General features: G+C 45.5%; 1 protein-coding gene across 5 annotated transcripts in view; it reads right to left on the reverse strand.

Moving 5' to 3' along the window:
* The window catches only part of N4BP1 (NEDD4 binding protein 1), a 178,208-nt gene that overhangs the window by 140,641 nt on the left and 15,228 nt on the right, over positions 1-22,339 (reverse strand). For all 5 annotated transcript variants that reach the window (XM_078670540.1, XM_078670539.1, XM_078670542.1 and 2 more), the window contains exon 2: positions 16,773-18,754. In XM_078670540.1, coding sequence (XP_078526666.1) covers positions 16,773-18,694 — 1,922 coding nt within the window. In that variant the 5' untranslated portion in view covers positions 18,695-18,754. The remainder of the gene's footprint in view (positions 1-16,772; positions 18,755-22,339) is intronic.

Below are 22,339 nucleotides of genomic sequence, written 5' to 3' on the forward strand. Positions count from 1 at the left end.
CTTTTAGGAGATTTGCATTTCTGCCAACAAATTAATTTAGTTTACGGATCACATTCATCTGCCAACCCCAAAAACATAAAAGAAACAAAAAATACACCAGGGAACTTCCACAGATTCATACTTCATTTGCATTTCCTCTTCATATATAACATACTTCTGGGACAACATGAATCATTTTGTTTCAAGCTATCTTGTGGTGATGAACAATTATGATTTATATTTAGCAGTCGAACTTCCTGAATTGCGTTACCAGTCAATGAGGAAGCTAGTCTGTATTTCAGGAGGACTGTAGTAAAATGCCCCGGCTACACTTCAGGTACTGTTTGCGATAGACTCATTCAGTAATGCCTTCGGTTTACCAGTTAAAAAAAAAAAACGAGAAAAAAATCACATTTCCCTTCCTGGCGAAACTATTGGTTAAGAATTTAAAAAAAAATAAAAAATAAAAATAAAAAAAAAAAAAATAATTATATATATATATATATATATATATATATATATATATATATAACACACACACACACACACACACACACGCACATACATAACATACACACACCAATTAACCAGCGCTCAATTTGTAAAAAAAATAAGGGTTGGTGTTCAAACTTTTATTCAGTAGCCTGTGACAGGCGCTAACAAAGGTCAGGGTGCCAAATACCAGGGCTAAGTAGTTTTGATTTTACTACACGCTACTCTACTCTAAAACCATCTACTCTATACAGATCTACTCTATGCGGTTCCACTCTGTGCGGCTTCACCCTATGCTACGCCAATACACTTCACACCACTTTTAAGCTAATCTTCTCCGCACCACTGTACTTTACACCATGTCTACACCACGTCACTCTAGGGCACTCGACAACACTCCCGTCTATGACTGCACTCCAACATACCCCACTCTGATGCTCTACGAAACTCAATGCCACTTTACTCCACTCTATTTTAGACACTACTCAACTTTACAACATAACAAAAATAATTTCCCTTTCATGCTTTGCTAATCTCTTTAGAATCCATCATTTTTATTGCGTGGTAAAGCATCTTAGTACACAGCTCAGCTGCCTACATCAAATCGCTGGCAGAGCATAATCTCTAGTCTTTACACAGCATACGTATCCACAACCCATAGGGAGACCCCGCGAAAGAAATTCAAAGCCATTACAGACAGCCAAGTCAATTGAGTAGACACCACTGTTATCAGAAAAAACAAACAAAAGAAACAAACACCCCAACTCCCCTCCCACCCCCCTAACCCACCCCACCCAGCTCCGCATCAGTCTCTAGCTCCACCGTCCACTCTCCAAGACCCTCAAGCTCATCCCAAGGTGGCCCCCACAGGTTCCAAAGGAATAAGCTGGAGTATTTGTAGGTATTTCGGGCACGTGACCTCTCTCAGATCTTTAGAAAGGAGGTGCAGGAATGGACCCCGTAGCTTTGCATATTCAGAACCCTTTCCATCAAGGCCCAACGAGAGGGGTTCCATAGCCAAAGAGATGCCAGAGCCTTTGGAGCAAATCCCTTGGATCGGGGGTAACTAAGGAACCCCACTGCACCAAAAGAACCTGCCGAGCCGCAAGTAGAGCCAATGCAATCTGTCTACCCCCTCAGCGAGCGCAGCGGAAAGGACTTCGGGTGAGGGAGCCCCAACAGCGTGTGATCAGGTGCTCCTGGGAATGTAATCTGGAAGGCATCATCTAGGTCATAGAGAACCGCTTTCCAATACCGCACAAACTTCACACACTTCCACAATAGATGCACCAAAGTACCCGAAAAGCCACATTCCCGCCAGCAGAGACCGGACTTCGCCTCATCCCATGCCTTGAGGTGCGCCGGAGTATAGCACCAGTAAGCGGCCACTTTATAGGCAGATTCGGTACCCGCAGTGTGAGAGGCAGTATGGTGTACGCGGTAAAATATGTGCTCCTATTCTTTGTATGTCAAAGAGCGCACCAACTCCGTCTCCCAACGCACTTGCACCTTTGTACGCTATTTCTTGGGGTGTAAGAGAATCCTCGCATAGAGGTCAGATATAAACTTACGGTTATCTTTCTTACAGACTAGCCACTTCTCAAAAGTAGTCAAGAGGCGGGATATGGAAGCGAGGTTAGATAGATGAGTCACCCAATGCGCTAACTGCGAATAGTGAAAAGCATCGGCCTCTGGAAGCCGGACGTATTCCTTACACAATTGGGGGAAGTGATCAGGCTGTCAAGATCGAAGAGGGAACCCGCTCTTTTACAGCCCTCCTCCCACCAGCGGTGGATGACTGAAGACGCACTCCCCGGTGGAAAATCAGGGTTATCAACAATGGGAGTCATCGGGGAGGGAAACGTAGTCCAACCCCTACGCTGCACTAAGTGATCCCAGGCCTTCAAAGTCGGGGAGGTCACCTGGGAAGAGTAAAGGCCCCACGCCCTATGTTTGCGCGGCAGCCACAGCTCGCGCCAGATATTTCAGCCCGCTACCATCTGATCCATACAGTTCCAGTGCTTGCTGGACAAGGGCCTATTCCACTGCGTGATGTACCGAAGACAGGACGCTTGAAAATAAGCCATCAGCAAGGGAAAACCCAGCCCGCCCGCAGCCTTTGGAGTGGTGACAAGGGACAATGGAAGCTGTGGCCGCCTATTGCTTTTAAGAAGCCCCTGAAGTTTCCGAAGAGTGCCTGGCGGGAGGGGGGGGGGTCAGAGGAAGCATTTGGAAAAGATACAGAACACGCAGTAACACCATCATTTTCACCGCCGCCATCCTCCCGTACCAGGACAAGTTGAGGCGGGACCAGTCCGACAGTGCTTTGGTAGTTGGATCATCCAATAGTTTGTAATTAAGGGAGACCGTGTTAGTGATGGAGGAGGTCAACCGGATTCCCAAGCATTGAACATCAGAATGCACCCATTGAAAAGCAAAGTCCCGCTGCAAATCTCGTACCTCTTCATCGGGTATAGAGACATTGAGAATTTGCGATTTTGAGAGGTTAACTTTGAACCCCGCAACCTTTCCGAATCAGAGGAGCTCCGATGATAAGTAGCGCAGGGAGGAGTGAGGCTGAGTCAGCGACAGAATAACATCACCAGCATATAAACTGATTTTGTGAATATCAGCCCCAATCTTAATCCCCGCAATAGCCACATTCGACCGAGCCGCAAAAGGCTCCATATAGAGCGCAAAAAGCACCCCTGCCGCATCCCTCTAGTGATGGGGAGGAGAGCCGATTTACACCCATTCACTCGCACGCCGCCTTAGAGGCCGCATATAGGCACCGAACCCAACGCACAAAGATGTCACCCATCCCAAAGGCCTTCAGAACTCTGAACAGGTAGTCCCAGTCCTCCCGTTCAAAGGCCTTCTCGGCATCGATGGAAAGAAAGAAAGCCTGAATTCTAGATCGGTGGACAAGGTCTATGAGGTGGAGAAGCCGTTTAGTATTATCCCCCCCCCCACCCCGCGCCGCGTTGGAATAAAGCCAGCGTGATCCGGATCAATGATTCCGTCCATCAGTGGCCTGAGCCTCGCCGCTAAAATACTCGCAAAGAGCTTTGCATCAACATTGAGTAAAGAGATCGGTCTGTACGAGCTACAGTCTTTAGGGTCCTTCCCAGGTTTAGGAATGACTGCAATTGCTGCCTCTGACATGGAGGGAGTCACCTTTCCTGTATCGAGAAAGTAGTTGAATTGGAGAGTTAAAAGAGGAGCCAGCTCCACACAGGTTTCATACAATATGGCAGAGTCGGCATCAGGCTCCGGGGACTTAGCCACCTTCAACCGAGCAATCGCAGATATGACCTCTATGAGGATCGCGGAGTCTAAAGCGTCCGCCGATGTCTGGAAAAGAGGTGTAATGGCACAAGATGCCAAGAAATCCACCACACCCCTTAAGTCCACCGCCTCCCCCCTGTACAGGTTCTGATAAAACTATCGAAAAGATTCCACGATAAGAGCATCAGTAGTATGCTCCACTGCCTGAGGACCTCTAACAGACTGTATGGCCGTCAACTGAGCTCGCGCCCACAATCTATGCGCCAGCATCCTCCCCACTTTGTCCCCGCTAAGGTAGAATTTGTGTCGCACGTGCAGTAGGGCGTGGGCAGCTCTATCTAAATCGAGATGCTTCAGCATGCGCCGCTTGGTCTCCAACTCCCTCCAAACTCTCGGGCCCCTGTCCTCTTATGTATCGCCTCCAGAGCACCCACCTCCCCCTCAGCACGCTTTTCTTGAATAAGTTGCCGCTAGCGCTATAAAGTCCCCCCACTTCACTAATTTCAAAGCCTCCCATACTGATGCTAGGGATGTATCTTCCTGGACATTATATGCAAGAAAGTGGGTGATAGTATTCCGAACCTGTGTGACTACTAACTCCGAGTGCAGCAAGGAGGCCCGGAGGCGCTAGCCAGGCCGCCGCGTCCGGTGGGATGTGAGAAGTACTGAGATGAGGGCATAATCTGGGAGCGAGCGTGGAGTAATAGCCGCTGCGGTCAAATGAGGCAGGAGAGAGGATGTGGCCAGGAAGTGATCCAAGCAGGCGTACGTCTTGAGCGCTGCAGAGTAGTAGGTGTAATCTCACTCTAGGGGGGTGCTGGACGCGGCACACATCATGCAGCCCTCCCTCAAGAAGCCACTGCCTCCCCCCCTGGATCATCGTACCAGACTGGTGAGACCTCTGCTCAGACATGTCCATTTCCGGGTCCATCACAATGTTCACGTTTCCACCCACTAAGATCGCTGAATCTGGAGACACTAAAACCGGAGAAAGGGCCACCCTTAAAGAGGGCTCTTGTCGTTCGTTCAGGGCATACAGTGACCCTATAGTCAGCTGCGTCTCCCCCCACTGGACGCGGACAGCCAAAAACCTACCCCTATGTCAGCCATCTGAGACAGGACTTTGCAATGCGCTCGTGTGCTAATGAGGATCGCCACCCCATGTTTCTTAACCGGACCGGAGGACCATAGCTGTAGTGGGAAACGCTTGTCCTTTATCCGCTTAGTATCCCTGGAGAGGAGACGAGTCTCCTGTAGCAGGTACACATCACCCCCCGCACTCTCCAAGAGGGAAAGAATGGCTGAGCGCTTGACAGGGCTGGTTAAGCCCCGAACATTCAGGTGTACTATCTTTAACTCCCTACCCATAACACCAAAAGGAAACTGAATGGCTCATGCGGTACTCAATGCCAGCAGGTCCAAGTGGGTAATGATACACTGTCCGCTATCCGGGGCCTCGCATGGCCTATCGGAGAGCTGATGTGGAGCCCCAAAAACAGCCCCAAAACCCACAACCAAACCCCATACCCCCAACACAAGAAAGCACAAACAAGGAGACTCGGAAGTCTCCCAGAGTGACACCAGTCTGTCTTACAGGCCCAACTAGAGGGGAACATGGCACCATCATGGAACAATTCTCTCCCCGATACATGACACTGGAACATACAAGGACTGAGAAAGACAATCAATCCACATCAGGGAACAACCTGCCTTCGGCGCCAGATAATGACCCAACTAATGCCAGCCGTATGGATCTCAAGGGACCCCAGAGTTGTCAGTCACCAGGGCCACAGAGGTAACAGCAGCCTCCCTCTCCAGTAGACTAGCAGACACATCCGGCTTCAAAGGTGGAGAGGGATCCCAACGCGTTGCCATTCGGTGGAGCGCCTGCTACGTCTGACAGGTTAGACGCCCCGCGGGTGAAGAGGCGGGTCGCTCCAATCCCAAGATATCAAAGGCAGCGTCCAACGAACGAACCTGTATGAGCTTGCCCTTATGTTTGAAAATAAGCCGAAAAGGGTGGCCCCACGAGTAGGGGATGCCTTGCTCACGTAAATGGTTAGTGATGGGTTTTAAGTCCCAACGTTTGACATGGGTGGAGGCCGCCAAGTCCTGGAAAAGCGCTAGTTGATGACCCCGGAATTGTAAGGGGTTGAGATCACAAGCCTTTCGAAGAATCTTCTCTTTAATCTGGAAATCGTGGACACACACCAATATGTCCAAGAGGGGAGGGGAGGGGGGGGGGGGATTGGGTGGGGTGGCCTTCACAACACCGCGGCAAGCCAACTCGATGGACACGATCCAGCTGTATTTCACAATCCTCCTCTTCGCCTACAATCTGCTGAAAAAGCGCACCAACATACTCGCGCAGGCTATCACCCTCCCCCTTCCACGGAACCGCCCGGATTCGAATGGTGTTTCTCCGGGACCGTTTCTCCAAGTCCTCAGCGTGCGTCTGGAGACCTAAGTTTTGCTCCGTGAGGCGAAGGACGTCTTGTTGAAGTTGATGAAGGTCGTCCGTGGTCCCAGGTCCGTGCTACTCCAATGTAGCAATCCGCTCCCCGACCGCGTCGACATCGCGCCGCACCTCGCACAGGTCTGAGGAGAGTTGCGAGCGAAGCTCCAGGATGTCCTCTTTAATAGCAGAGAACAGTTCTAGCATAAAGGCCTTGGTCGCCGGGAGCTCGTTCTCTTCAGATCGCAGGGATGTATCATCCAGCTGAGAGGCAGCCCGTCCAGATGCCTTCAGAAGCATATCCTTGAGGGGTTTGTCCTTCCGTTTCATAGCAGAGGACATCTTGCCTCAGGCAAGGGCCCGCGCTCAGCAGCGAACAGCTCACGCAAAGCAGCAGTAAACCCCCGGGGCGCAGCTAGAGTCCCCACACAGGCGCGATCACCAGCCTAGTCAGTAGCTCCTCGCGGCCCAGCACCGCGCGGTCCTCGTAACCGTCCGGGAGAAGGCGTGGGTAAGTCCCAACCCAGCCCCTCAGCAGCTCCGCTGATTCCCAAAGCAGGGGCGACAGCTCATCAAGTAGGAAAGGGCGCACCCAGGAGTCTAGTTAGTAGCCACGGCAGAATGCAAGGGAGAGGGGGGAACTCCACACACCCCACAGCGAAGCCCCCCCCCTACCCAAGCCAGCACCACCTCACACTGCAGGGCCCTGCTTTACCGCTGTCCGCCCAAATACGGACTGAGCAGGTGGCCAAGGCACACCACACGCCACCCCCACCACTCTCCAGCAGGGGCTAATCTCAAAATCCCATTTCGGTGCCACGGCCCCTTTCAGCCTCTGCCCGCAGCTCTCCTTCCACATGGGGCTCAAACCCTACTGCAGAGGCACCGCCCGCCGACCCACGGGCCGACGGTAGGCCTAACACCCCTCACAAGGCACTCAGGCTCCAACAAGGCAGCCGCATTCACCTCACGAGGGGCGCTCTTCCCCGCCACCGACCTGCAGGTCTCGCTGTCCCAGTCTCTCAGGCCGGGCACTCGCACCCGGGGCAGGCACTCTCAAACCCAGTTAAAGGGTGACCACAGGGCAGCACAAGTACCAGCACAGCACCAGGGCCCCAAAGCAGGAAGCGAGGCCCCGCTCTCCCAAGTCTCACAGGGCCTCCCACCGTCCGCCGAACAGCAGACCAAGTTCACAGCACCAGACCAGCCACTCCTCCTCTCCTCACCTTGTAATCTGCAGGCCCCCGCTTCACGGCCCCCAGCGCAGCCTCTTAGGAGCTCTCAGGCTGTCACCAGGGAAGACGAACAGTCACCGCTCCCCAACAGGGGCCGCGTCAAACAATATTGCAGTTCCGCTTTTCCCATCAGCTAGCCCTGGGCCTCCGAGCAGTAAGATGGCGGCGGCAGCCAGGGCCCGTTACCGCTCACTCCGCGCCACTTCACCTCTCCAGGGCCCCCCACTCAGCCAGGCTAACTGCCGCTGTTTTCTCGCCGCCAGCCGCCCCACCAAAACAGCCGAGACACCACAGGGCAGAAGGCAGCCCTCGGAGCCTCGCACAATTAGGTCCGCCGGGCCTCCACGAGGTCAGGGCCGGGCCGATTAGTCCAAGCAGAAAACTGCACCAGGGCACAGAAATAGGGGCCCCTCCAGGGCCAGCATTGACAGGAAGGACAGCAGACCCCCGTGGCCAGCGAGGATGGGCAGTAGAATGTGCGATCAACAACACTGTGTTCAGGCGGCGCCGGAGGGATAGGAAAGTCTATTCTCAGTCAGGATTCAGGCCTAAACACAGTACCGAGACAACCTTGATGTCAGTCGCAGACGATCTTCATATGTACCAGGACAGGGGTTTTTCCGTGGTCCTGGTGCTGTTGGATCTGTCTGCGGCGTTTGACACCGTGTCACATAACATCATGACAACTCGTCTGTCCGGTATTGGTGTGGAAGGCAAGGCTCTAGATTGGTTTAAGAGTTTCCTGTCCAATCGGACCCAACGTGTGTCCATGGGGACATACTGTTCAGAGGAGGTTGAGATCTCTAAAGGGGTGCCACAGGGCTCTTGTTTGAGCCCTACCCTCTTTAACATCTACGTGACACCCCTGGCTAACATCATGAGAACTCATGGGTTCATCCCGGTGTCTTACGCCGACGACACCCAGCTCCTCTTCCCCTTTAAACATCTCACCACCGAGACTAAAAACTCGTTCTCCCAAGGCATGAAGGCGGTAGCAAATTGGATGTCTTCCAACTACCTCCAATGTAACGTTGGGAAGACTGAGATCATGCTGTTTGGAGAAGTAAAGCTCCTTTGGACTCCGGACTGGTGGCCACAAGACCTGGGCCCAGTCCCAGAACCAAAACAAGTTGTTAAAAATCTCGGAGTCAGATTAGACCAGGAGCTTTCTCTAAAACAGCATTGCAATTACGTGGTGGGCTCATGCTTCCACGTAATCGGGCTTCTGCGGAAAGTCTTTCCTCTGCTTCCCGACGCTACCAGAAAGACATTGGTCCAGACTCTGGTAATAAGCCGTATGGATTACTGTAATGGCTTGTTATTAGGCGCCAATGAAGGAGTGGTAGCCAAACTCCAAGTAGTCCAGAATACAGCAGCCCGGCTAGTTCTAAATGCCCCACCAAGAACCCCCTCCAAACCTCTGTTGGCAAGCCTTCACTGGCTGCCCATCAAGCAGAGAGTCAAATTTAAGACCTGTTGCCTGATTTACAAATGCCTTAATAACTATGGACCTGAATATTTAAAAAATAAATTTATCCCTTACATTCCTACACGTTCCCTAAGGTCCAGTGATCAAGGTCTACTGTGTGTCCCCCAGACTAAGAAGGTCAGACATGGTGGCAAGGCACTGTCTGTGGCTGGACCAAATTTATGGAACAGTCTTCCAAAAGCTCTCAGACAATGCTTAGAACCATTACGCTTTAGAAAACTCCTTAAAACTTTTTTGTTCCCATTTTAGATTTCCACTTAGCTTTCTGTTCTGCTGTTTCTGTTATTTGTGGCCACAAAAAGCGCAGAGATACTCCTTATGGAGTCGAATCAAGCGCTATACAAACCCGCAAATAAAATTAATAAAGCACATCCTACTCCGCCGCCATCTTGGCCACGCCCCTCTTGCTAATCTCTCTACACCTCTGAGGCACATCAACAACATATCTGGCATTGGGCAATATACAACAGTATTAAAAACCCTGTCTGCCTCAATAAAATTCAAAGAACTATTACATAATTAAACAAATATACACCTCATATAAATGTAAAAAACACATTCATTAATCACTGCAAATATATTGCAGAATAAACTGATAAATTGAGGCCATCCAAGAAGACTAATTAGAAGGGAATATAAAAGAGCCAAGTATTATAATAGGATGATCTTGTTTGATGAAAAAGTGAGAGGTCAAGTAGAGAACAAAAGAATAACATGCGTCATATTTCACAAACATCAGTACTAAAATAAAGAATCTGCTTCATAGAAATTGGTCATTGTTATATGGACCAGGGTGTGACACTTTAGAAAAACCCCTCTTCGCATACAGAAGAAACAGGACAATACGCATCCGGTTAGTATACAAGTATAAAAAAGAGAGATACACACATCCACATCAAACGAGTATAGTAGATGGAAGACAATTGCAGGATCAAAAAACATGGTCTATTGAATAATAAATCTGTGTGGCAAAAGGTTATGTGTGTGAATGTTAGAGAGAAGTAAGGTTGCGACTAAATGAACATAATCCAGAAACCAGGATAAGGCGGAAAAATGCCCTTTTGGTTGAACATTGGATTGAGAGCAATCACAAAGAAGATGAACTCAAATGGTTTATCTTAGAATGCATTACATGGCAAGAGAGAAGTGGAGACCTTGAAAGCAAAAGGAAGAGAAGACAACAGTTCTTTAGGTCTAAATTTAGTACATATAAATATGGTTTGAACAGCTGGTCAGATAAGATAGCCTGTGATTAGAGAATAGTACTTTTAATATATTGAGAATACCCATAACTGGAACATAAAGACCATATACATAGTAAAGGTGTAGAGGTGCACCCATAATGCCATTTCGATGAGGATATAGTTTAATCCCGATTCGTACACAGATTAAATCAGGCTTCAATATCCAACAGAAATGGTTTACAAAACGGAGTGAGACCGGCCTCATGACTTGGCAAAATCAATTTAGAACCAAAAACAAGGTGTTTATAGTCTTCATTATCATGTGACTGTCATGGTCGTCAAAATATTATTTTAGGAAAGAGCTAGACACATATGTGATGTATTTAAAATTCACATTGGAGGAGAAGTTTAAGGCCAAATATTCTCCCCCTGGATGGTGAACCCCATATAAACATGGCTGCCATTGAGATCATTGCAAAATAAGTCCACGAGCAATGGATATGTGTATACAATAGGTGATGTTGTATGGGGTTTTTGACCGTAAGTGAGAGGTAAATTCCGGTCCGCGATTCGTTCCCGTAATTAGTAAGCCTAACATTATTATGGCTGTAAGAATTTCTCAGTGAGAACTAGCCTGATCCTAACATGGCCAACGTGAGAGACTTAAAACAAGCACATTTTAGTACAGACAGTGTGTTACATAAAAAGCTTGCTAGCATATTGAGGTTATGACGGCACTACCCGACAGCAATATGGTGGTCCCCATAAGGTGAAATAGAGGAAGTGGTTATTGTGATGCTCCAAGATGGCAAGAGGGAGGGAAAACGTGACATTAATATGGCTGATACTGATGACCAAGACTATAGAGCTTTAGGTGCAATTAGGGTTGAATATGATCGCATGGCGATTACTGACACGTATTACAGCCTGGCCTTAATATGGAGGCTTTAAAATGTAGGCATAAATGAGGGAAAGATTACTGTGTCGCCTTGACATACTGGTACAGGGAGTTAGGCGGACATTAAAAAGGTTGCTGCCCTTGGCTGACTCTGGCTACATAATGATACATTTACTCAGTGTAACAAAATACCAAGTATAAAAACCCTACTACAAGAACAATTGGCGGCTTCCCAGACTGGAAGACAATGCTGTATCCAATAAAGTTAGGAACAATGGAGAAGCTTGTTGGCATATACACATGCTGGAAGGGGAGCACACATGATAAAGATTAAAACTAGCTGCGTGCCCAGTGTAGATTATAGTGGATTATAGTGGATTTATAAGTATGAGCAGGGGAAAGGTATTGAGAAGCACTGATATACATCTGAAGGTAGTAAGCCTGACATTAGCTGTCCGTGACTGTCATTGTGGATGCAAAAGCGCACAGCGCAAATGGGGATAACATTAGGTAAAAAAAAAATAATAATAAACGCTGCACGATCCAATGGTGGCTTGCCAGATAGAAAGACTGTGCTGTTTCAAGTGAGGTGAGCAGCTTTTGAGAGGCCTGACGGTGCTCGGACATGCTGGAAGGGGAGCAGGCATGACTGAAAATGCAAGGGATGCTTGCCCCTTGGAGATAATTTTGGACTCCGGAGTTGCCAACTAACCTGGGTCCGAGTAGCTTGAGTTATTAAGAAGCAAGAGTGCAGCTTGATGGAACATTGACAAACTGTATTGGAAGCACACAACACTAAAGTCCAGTATAGATTATTTGCCCCTTGTGGATTCCATTGAACTATGGAGTGGCTAACCAATCCGACTCCAGGTGGCTTTAATTAATATAAAGCAGAAAACACAAAGAGCCAACCCCTCGTTTGTTCGAATAGAGCCTCAATTTAAAAAAGTGAGGTAGGAGTGAGGAGGTCACAAAACACTCGAATCTGATATATTTTATACTTTCTGCTGCCAAGATTAAGGAATATATTTAGTTTAATTTTTCAGATCTCAATGACACATTAACAGGGATACGACGATCAAGTGTATCCTAACTATAGAGGATTGTATAAAGAAGTTGCACCTCTTAACCAAGTAAGTAAGTTGAAGTGAGGTACAATTTGCTCTCATTATATACAGAAGCTATGTTTGTAAGACAAGGAGATGTGCCGGTGGACTTTTGTGGTGGTGTTGAGCCTAGAGAGTGGAGTCATGGGCGGGGGGGGGGGGGGAAGACTTAATCTCTCAGTTCCCCACAAGCCCAGAGGTGGGAACACTGTAACTGAAGGGGGTGCAGCTGCCCTTTAACAAGCTCTTTCAGCAATACCAGCTTTCCATATGCACAGGAGGACTTTCGTGGGGGTCTTGAACCCACACAGTGGTGCCATTGGGGGGAAATTTCCCATGAGCCCGGAGGAGCAAACACTGGGTGACTGCTAGGGGGCAAGGCTGCGCTCCAATGATCATTTTAAGCGCTGCTGGCTTCCCTGCGGCGGAAGTTACATCCGGCCCAAAGGTGCACCCAGAAGAGGCTGGGCCATTCCCCCTTTTGCCTTTGATTCTAGAGGTATGATTTGTTCCTTTTGGTTGGTTATCTCCTGTTGCTCACACCCTTACAACGCTGCACACTGTGATGGGTGAGAGAAAAGTGCAAGGAGAACCTTCTACCTTGACCCCTCCACTCAAATCCACTTGAATTTATTTGATAGAACAGAGGGCCGCAGAGGTTATATCCCCTGAAATTGAGCTAGTGGAGCGGGGTCTGTCCCATGGTTGTGGTGTAGCATTGGATGGCAATAAGGACCCCTTGTCTCCGATGGGACTTTCACCAGCTGACTTTTCTCAAGCAACAGTGGTCAGTCAGTCAGTCATGAATACTTTTATTTGATTTCAATAAAAAAAAATCATAAAAGGGTGGGAAACCACCTTAAATAAAAATACATTTTAAATTTTAAAACAGAGGAATTTAAAACATTAAGGCTATGCTGAAATGTTTAAATTAGTGAATGGTTTCCCTTTTATCCAGCTCTCTTGCTGCCATTTTGAGGAATGTTATTGCCCTACAGGACAGTTGGATTGATGACCCTCCAAGGCATTGGATGACGGCTGCTCTACATGTCCGTATTTCTTCCTTCCTTAAGGCTTCCCGAAGGACCGTTCTTCGGGTGGCTGCTAGGGAGGGGCATATGCATAGCAGGTGTAAAAGGGACTCTTCCCGACCTCCGCATAAGCGACATTCCTTGGATTGCCAGAGGTGTTTCCATTTTGGTATCATATCTTGTGATGGAAATGACCCCAGCCGCAATAACGTTAAGAACTGTTTTCTCTCCTGGGAGAAATGATCAAGTAAGTATGGTTGGGGTTTCAGCCGCTGATAGCCTTGAATCACGGTCCAAGCGTGTTTTTTTTTGAGACAGTTGTTTTGTCCGTTAATAGGGAGGTCCTTTTAATTGCGTTATTCACTACGATTTTGAAACTGGAGTAAGTGGGGAGGGTGAGCCAGGCCTCCTTGACTTGCAGTGCCGCGAGAGAGACTTTCAGAACGCTGAACGTTGAATTACTTAGCCTGGATTGGGTTTCAATTTCCTTCCGGCAGTAGTGTGCAAGTACCACCAGTAAATCGGTTTCCTCTGTAGACAGCCCCCAGCTAACTGCGACCACTAAACGGCCTAGACAAATCTATGGAGGTTTCTACTCAAACTAACCTCCCCATTATGTGTCTTGTAACCACGCAACCATCCCCATCACCTGCGAAGGATTCAGAAGAGACGCTTGTATCCAGACCTCCACGAGTAGGACACCTGCTAGAGGACTGTCAAAATTAAGAACATATTTTTATCCGAACTTTCCCACATTTTTCATCATCTGGCAGCCATTGAATACAATCTGGCCTATTTCAAGCAACTAAAGCCTCTAGGTACACAGGCTACAAATTTGTCCCTTGGAGTCAACCAGGATCAGGGCCCTAATCAAGGTTACCCGATGTGTGTGGTCAAGCCTGTATTACCAGCCAGAACCATACTAGAAAGCTCCTGTCAAGACTCTTCAAATTCAATTTCCAATCGACCTCGGAATTGTGCCTGTCCACCTTGATGCTCATTACAAGGACAGGAAGGGTTCTATCACAAAGAGCATAGGCAAGACAAAAAAAAAATACAGTTAATGTCATTTTCTCCTCACTGTACTATCCAGACTGGGCGAGGCATTTGAAAAATAGGTTCAGATTCTGTATACCGCTTCCTCTGCTAGGTAGCGCCTAAATGAGGTGCTATCTTAGCGGTTTATGATTGGTGGAGGTAAGCGGCAGGGATTTCCCCTATTGCTTTCTTTTTGCTTTAGCTGCGAAGCCCATTGTCGACAGGGGGTGGGAGTAGAGTAACGGGACGCCGAGTGCTTCGGTTACACACTATTATCCATGTATGCTGATGTTATGGTGGTGGTTAAAAATTCTGCATTAATTTGACTCCTATTATTCAGGAAATAGTGGAATGTTGCCACTGGTATGGCCTTCGGATTAACTGGGCTAAATCTAACATGGTTCCTCTTACAAAAGCAAATAGAACGGACATACTATACCTGTTGCTTTGGCAGACTACGCACATTAGATATCTGGGTATGTTCTACAATATAGATATCCCAACTGCGATCCGGGGAAATTATGGATGCTATATGGAAACCCTGCAGTCCCAAGTCGACCAATGGATCACCATTCCACCTTCCCTGAAGAGTAGAGTGGCTCTGATAAAAATTATTGTCTTGCCTAAGCTGCTTTATCGGTTTCAAAATATTCCCATTCCTTTAAAGAATGTATTTTTTGCACAACTACGTTTCCTTATCAGCAAGCTGGCATGGGTGTGCGACAGCCACGGATAGGGTGGCACACATTTCATCTCCCGTATCTTAGGTGGGTTGGGAGGGAGGGGATTTGCGGCCCCACACATGGAGGTGTATTACTGTGAAACCAGTGGTGGATGAATTGAAATGTGTAGTTTTGGTACAGTAGCCCTCTATCCCGTATGAATGACTCGTTCTGGAGTAGTTGCACATATGTGAGCATGCTGAACCTAGAAGCGAATGAGGATTAAAAAAAAATAAAGAAGACACTATGCCTCTTGTGAATACCCAGGTCCCTGTACTGAACTGCCTAAGTGTAACTGATGAGTTTTAGTACACAAAAACTGCAGCTGGAAAAGTACTGGTCCTAACAGAGGATGCAAAAAACGACTTGTCATTAGATGAAGTACTGGCCTGAAGCCTCAGGGCATTGGGAGATGTCGTTTTAAGGGGCCTGCTACATATATGTGTTGATCATGTGAGGAAAAGGTAATAATGATTAGACTGAGATGAAATTTAAATAACACTGGCGTAATATTACATAATTTCAGGAATTTTGTATTACGCTTCTTATGCAAAATCCCTGAAATTACACAATTAAGCAATGTTGTGTAGTTAGTCGCCATTTGCTGTACTGTTCTTCAACACGTGCAAGGAAATAATAAAGGGCCAAAAGGATAGAAGCTGTTGCTCGCACCACATGTGCTTTTTGCGACATTTTCGCAGTGAAAACGGTCCTTGGGTGGAAGCCTTTCACGCTAAAATGTAGCGTTAACTGATGGATTGTTGTTTAGGGTCAGTACTTGCAATTTCCCCACAATTTTGTGAAAACAAATTATGTGAATTTCACACACACTCAATAACGATTCTGCTGCCTAAAAAGTAGAATGACCAACTGTTAGCTACAGGGAAAATATTTTCTGGAATGAAAAACTGGCAGGCATAATAATGATGACAGAACACAGATGCACTACTCCATTACCGGAAGAAACATCTTGAAACTGGGGTAAAGTGACAGGAGAGGTCATAGAGGTATAGGTAAAGTGTGAGGAGAGAAGAGAAAGTGGGGTTAATGGTAAAAAAATAGATACATTCAAGTAATCCAGAGGTGGAGGAACTCCCTCACCAGCCCATTCATGCAATCTTTCTGCTGCTCCTTTGTGAGATTATTTGGAGATGGAAAAATAAGACATCAATACAGATTGTGGTAGCAATCAAAGCAGATAATGATTTAGCATAGTTGTGGGCCTTTATCAATGCCCTATGTCATGCATATTTTATTTTCCTTTTCAACCTTCATTTTGACGTAAACTACTGATCTACTTTCAGTGAGGTAATAATAGCCTTTCATTTCAATAGCTAGGATAGTTACATTTTCACAAAGGCAATCTCCTCTCATAATGTTTTGCTTTTATAACGATCTAGCTGGCTGCATGACAGTTCAAATGGTAAATATTGAAGTACCTGTTCCAGCACATGAGCAACCTTCTGAGTATATCACGGTGCTACAGCAGTCGCAATGCTCGGCTACGATGTTGATGAATGATAATGCAAGGGAAACATCATGGTGTCAGGAAATTGACATAGTAAAAATAAAACTGTACTCATTGTTCAAATGAAACCAGATTACCCAATGCAAACAGATCATTCATATATATCGCATAAATGAAGAGTGTAAATTAAATGAGGGGGGGGGGGAACGCACACTATATCTACCAAAATGCAGTGCATGCCTTACTAAGGGCACACGTGGTAAGGTCCGTGCTGCTTTGTCCGAGTTCTACCACACCAAAATATTTTTGTACACAAAAGTTGACAGCATGTGCTGTAAAATCAACAAACAGAAAGCTAATGTATAATGAATTGGGGAAAAAGCTTACCTCATTGCAATATTGCTTCCATCTATAATGATGTGTTTCAGATCTGCTTTACCAGGTTCATTTTGTAACTCCAATTTATAAGGAACATTTATTGTATTAAAGAATCTTTGACTCCCAGTGACGGAAGGATCAGTGTGCTTTGGTCCTTCAACATTAACAGTATGTGCAGGAACAAATACTTGCTGTCTTCCAAGGAAAGACTGCTGAGCATTCACATTTGGCTCTGGGGGAAAAAACCTATATCTTCCCAAAAGATCAGGATTATTTGCCTTCATAATATTGGCAACAGGTGCAGCTTCCAGACATCTTGGACTCCCAGGGCCTGCGGGACCAATTGGATTTTGTCTTTCAATATTTTCAACAGGTGCTGCCAGGCTAAACCTTTGACTTGCAACATCTGAAGAGCCAAACATTTTTGTCTCTAGAGTATGATTACCAGGTCCAACATTAGATTTCTGACATTCAACTGGTTGTTTAGGAGTAATTCTTGGGGGACATTCAGTTTGCGGGGCTTTCAAATTATAACTTGGTTGGGTAGAGGAAATAAATCCACTATTTTGATCAGCCAGCACTGGAGACTGGTTCTTCAAATTTGTATCTTTGGCCAGAACAGTGTTTTGCAGGGGAAGGTTTGAAGTACCTCTTGCTATAAATTCCGTATCTTTAAGCAGGTCTTTTTTTACCAATTCACGTGAAAAGAAGTTAGGACCTGAACTTCCATCAAGGTCATCACTTTTCACCTGGCTCAAAGGGTTGATTTTAGTTGATGTGGTATTAAAAGAAAAGTTGGCTGCTGTTCTGAAAGTTCTCTTTGAAATTTTAGGTTTCACTGCCTGGCAATCAGTTACTTGATTAACAGATTTTTGTGTTTTCTCTGTTGGGTAATTTGGCTGGCTTTTCTTGCTTTTTTCACAATTCAGAGTGGAAAGTTCCTCAAGTGTCTTTGAAACATTCATTTTATTTGCACTAATGTCCCTCAAAACATTCGAGGAGCCAGGGTTGCAAGAAGATCTTGCTTGCTCTTCATGTACCCTTTTGTGCTCCTTTTCAATTTCATCCAGGAGTTTGAGTGGTTCCTCAGATTGTCCTAACTCACCAATTACTATTTCTACGATTTCTTTGTCGTAACCCATCGTTTGGAAAAAGTTCACAAGAATTTTGTATTCTGCTTCCTCACTGACATCATAGTCCTTTACAAAGATCACTGAATCATCTAAGTCACTGCAGCTGTCAGAAAGCAGGTCATCAACGTCCACCACAGTCACCGTGCCAAAAGATTCTCTTGGATTGTCAAGAGAAAATTGCTTTTTGGTACACCTCTCTTCAACGTCAGAACAGCGTCTTTTACAAGACTGCCTCTCTTTGGAGACACAAGACTCCTGAATCGGAAGCATGCCATTGAGAGAAGAAACATTTTTTTTTGCTGATTCAGAAAGGACTGTGTCCATTTGTTTTGTGAGCTCAGACACTGGGGTACTTGCTTTACTTCGCACTTCATCCAAACAGGGTTGGTCTTCGTTTTTCATGCTGGGAGTTTGGTGACCATTGTGATGTATTATTTCAAAATCTGGCAAATCACAATGCTCTTCAGGTTCCAAAACCATTGTGCATCTTGTAAGATTTAGAAGTTCTTCCTTTAAGGAGCTAGGCAAAAGCAACAGATCCATTGTATATTTGTCAGCGTGCGTTTCAACAAAGCATTTAAACTGTTTCTTGACCGCAGATTCCCTAATGTTTGGCAAACTCAGATTGGTCTCAAAAAGTTGAACAAATTGTTGTATGCGACTCTGAGCAAGAACAACTGCTTCCTCACTTCCATTTATGCCAAGAATCCCAAGTTCATACACTGACACATCAGCACATGTATCATGAATAAGGCTGTTGAGAAAGACATTTCTAGCACCAGCAAATATACAGTGCATATCCTTTGGATAGGTTAATTTTTGCTCAACTTCAGGTTCGCAAAGTCCTTTAATATAGTCCTATAAAAGGGGGAGGGAGGAAAAAAGTACACAACTTTAATATCTAGTAAGATCACAAACAGTAAAACAGATAAGAAAATAATTATTAACATTCTTAATAAATTAGGAATAACGTTAACTGGAAAAAGCAAAGAAATGACAGGAGCATAGTAAATCATTGGTGCAGCGGTAACAGGGTTCAACTTATTGAGGTGTAAGGGGCCCATTATTCTTGCATACTTTAGTGTTTCTAGTACCCTTGCTTCGCCACAGGGCAGAAGAGCCTCAGAGGAGAACAGCAAGCATTTCTCCCATCACCTTTTGTGTGATTGATAAATACAAATCAACTCAGTTTTCAGACAAATATAAAGGATCCCGTGACAAACTCGAGCCAAGGTTCAGCAGAAGATACAAGTTTCAAATGTGCAGAGATTCAGGCTGCATGAGCATAACTAATAAACATTGTGAGTACACAAGTTTGTTTTTACCTGGTCAAGTTAAAATCACACTTCCCAGCATGTAAGAGGGGGAAGGGGCTAGGGGCTAAAGACGAACAGGTCAACTAGTTTAAATTTCACAGCACTCCAAAGTTGAAACCTGAAGGCAAAGCGACCAAGATCAATGCGTACATCCTCTCCCTCTAGCACTGATCCCCAAAAGGCAGCATACATTTTAGGTGATATTCGCCTTACAGATCTGTGGTTGTGGGCACCTCATAGGATAACTTGCTCATGTACCAAATGAACATTTTAAAAAGTCACACCCAATTAAAAGCAATCTTACCAACTGGAGAAGATGAAGAGTGGCTGTGATCACTTTGGTGTGTGCACTCATTTCTAACTCTAAGCTACCAATGTTGGAAACAGATTGTCAAAAGAATTAATGGCTGTCAATTAAGAATATCCAACACATAAATGAATATCATTTGAGAAAATGTGTTTACCAACAAAACAGATAAATGAAGAAAAAAAATTGAAAACTTACAAAATCAAAAGGAGTATATACACAAAAATAAAACATAACTAATTCAACCACCGTTTCCAATACCACTGGTCTGAGATGTGATAACAAAAGACCAAGCAATGGCACAATTACTTCTTTCATAATCATTTATACCAGGCTGCAAAGACACTAACAGACGAGTTGTGAATATTATATAAGCAGGCGGTTAGAATGTGCATGAAATTATGAAAAGTCCCTTGATAAAGTCAAACTTCAAAGTGCACCAAAGGATCATGGTGAATGTAAGGTTTTAGTTAAAATTCCTCTGCACTGCATAGACTGAGGAACAGGGCCAAAATACTCACCACAGGCACTAGCGAAGCCAACATGTCTGCACCGGTCAATTGTGCAATGATTCTTTTCAACCATTTTCAATACAAATTCAAATTAAAAAGTTTGAAAAGAAAAAAAAAAGACATTTAATAAAAAAAAAAAAAAAAAAAAAAAAAAAAGAAGAAGAAGAAGAAGTGAAAGGTGCAGTTGCTCTTCAAACCCTGGTACGGGTAGACCTGACGTCCCACATTTCCCGGACACTGCGGGCATCCTGACAGTTTTGGTTAAAACAGAAACATTTTCACGTGTGGGAGAAGTCAGGAGAGTGTGCAGATTTAAAACAGAGTAGGCCCATATTCCCTCTGGCCCTCTTCTGTAAAATCACAGCAGGGACATAAGTTATTTATTTTACAGAGGAGGGTAAAGACTATCTTGTTGTGGTGTACCACCTAATCTAGTGCAAACATTTTTATAGGCGTCAATTCAGCGGATAACACCCATACATTCCCTCTGTAAAATCACAGCAGGGACATAAGTTATTTATTTTACAGAGGAGGGTAAAGACTATCTTGTTGTGGTGTACCACCTAATCTAGTGCAAACATTTTTATAGGCGTCAATTCAGCGGATAACACCCATACATTCCCTCTCAAAAACATTAAATCTTAGATATCATGAAGCTTTACACAGGGACACTGGAATTATGCGGTAGAAGAGGACCAAATTACGCAGCAGTGTTGACTAAATTATGCAGCAAGAAAAGGAAAATTATTTAACATAATGCAGCACATTCTGTGGTTAGTATTACTTCATTATTTTGTCATTTTTATTCATGGTAACATTGCCAGAGGAAATATTTCACCTCAGTACTAGTTTAACACTCAAATACAGCAATAAGCAACTGAAAGATGACCAGTCAACCTCTGCAAAGGGCCTTCAAATGCTCTGGAACAAGTTGCCGCACTTTTAGTAACTTTTGAACCATTTGGGGTAGAATCTAACAATATTTATTAACATCTGCAGATAACATATTATCTAGCAAATGCGGCACACTCATAATTATGCGGAAAACACTGCTGCTGTAGAATCTCTATATTCCAGTGGCCCTGGCTTTAAGTAACTCAGTCAATTAACAGCTGGTGTGAAGGCTTCTTTCTTCTTTAACTTTGCTCCACCACCTAGCCCTTTGCTTTCAGACGGATACCTTCAAGTCAACATTAACTGCTATGGGGCGGTTGTTTTTGTTGAAGGTGACCCAAGGGTGGCCACAGCAGGTATGCAGTCAGATGCAGAGAGCCCTTATCTTTTTGACCCCTACTTTTCCCTCAGAGTAGTACAGTAGTACTGGGCGCAGGGATATGAGGGGCCCAGAGCATCACAACTGACAGTCTCACATTAAACAAGCATTTGCAATGCAATAGGTCTCGCATTTACGCAAATTTAATCTATTGGCATTGTTGTAAATAACAATGCATTTTATTTATCTTTTAAAAACCAAAACAAATAAACGGCATGGTCATTTACAATGCCAATAGCTTAAACTCGCATAAATGCAAAGCCTATTGCATTGCAAATGGCAGGCATCACTGATAACAGGAGGAAGGGAGGGCGGGCAGGGGGGTGGAGATGGCACAGACAACAGGAGAGAGGGTGGGGTAAAGAAGGCGCGAACAACGGGATGGAGGGTGGGGGTCTTAAAGAAGACACTACAACAGGGAGGGAGGGGTTGTAAAGAAGGCACCAAAATGTGTTGTGCCTGCAGTAAGAGAAAGTGGATAAAGAAAATAGTGCTTAAAGAATAAAGAACAGGTACCGTGTACCAACCAAAGTAAAAGGGCCAGTCCCCATGGGAGGCTGTCTAATGAAGAGGAGACTGTACTAAGGAGGGACTAACAAGCCTATTTACGAATCAGAAGCCAGCATTTAGGACAGACAATGACATAAGCCAATGGCAAATATGGGCGGAGAGTGGGCGGGGTTTGTCACACATTATGCTGTATATTCCGTTGACCCCCGTCCCCCCAAAAAATATAAACACACTCATTTGACACAGTCAGAAAGGTCTGGTCCGAAATGTTCATCTTATTTCATACACAAATTTGCCATGCATACCGGTCATTATTTGGGCAAAAGGATCGCTATAATGATCTGGCAGACAGCAACATCATGCCCTCGCTTCATATACCAAGTTGGCATGTGTGTCACTGTCTTTTGGGGAGCTACCCCCTCCCCCCCCCGCAGCAGAGCTACAATGAGTGGAGTATCAATTAGGAATTTGCAGAGCGCTCTCATGCGGTCCAGATCTGCAAGTTGAAGCGTACAATTTGCAGAC

This window comes from Lissotriton helveticus, chromosome 12 (genome assembly GCF_964261635.1).
Source record: "Lissotriton helveticus chromosome 12, aLisHel1.1, whole genome shotgun sequence".
Classification (NCBI taxonomy): Eukaryota; Metazoa; Chordata; class Amphibia; order Caudata; family Salamandridae; genus Lissotriton; species Lissotriton helveticus.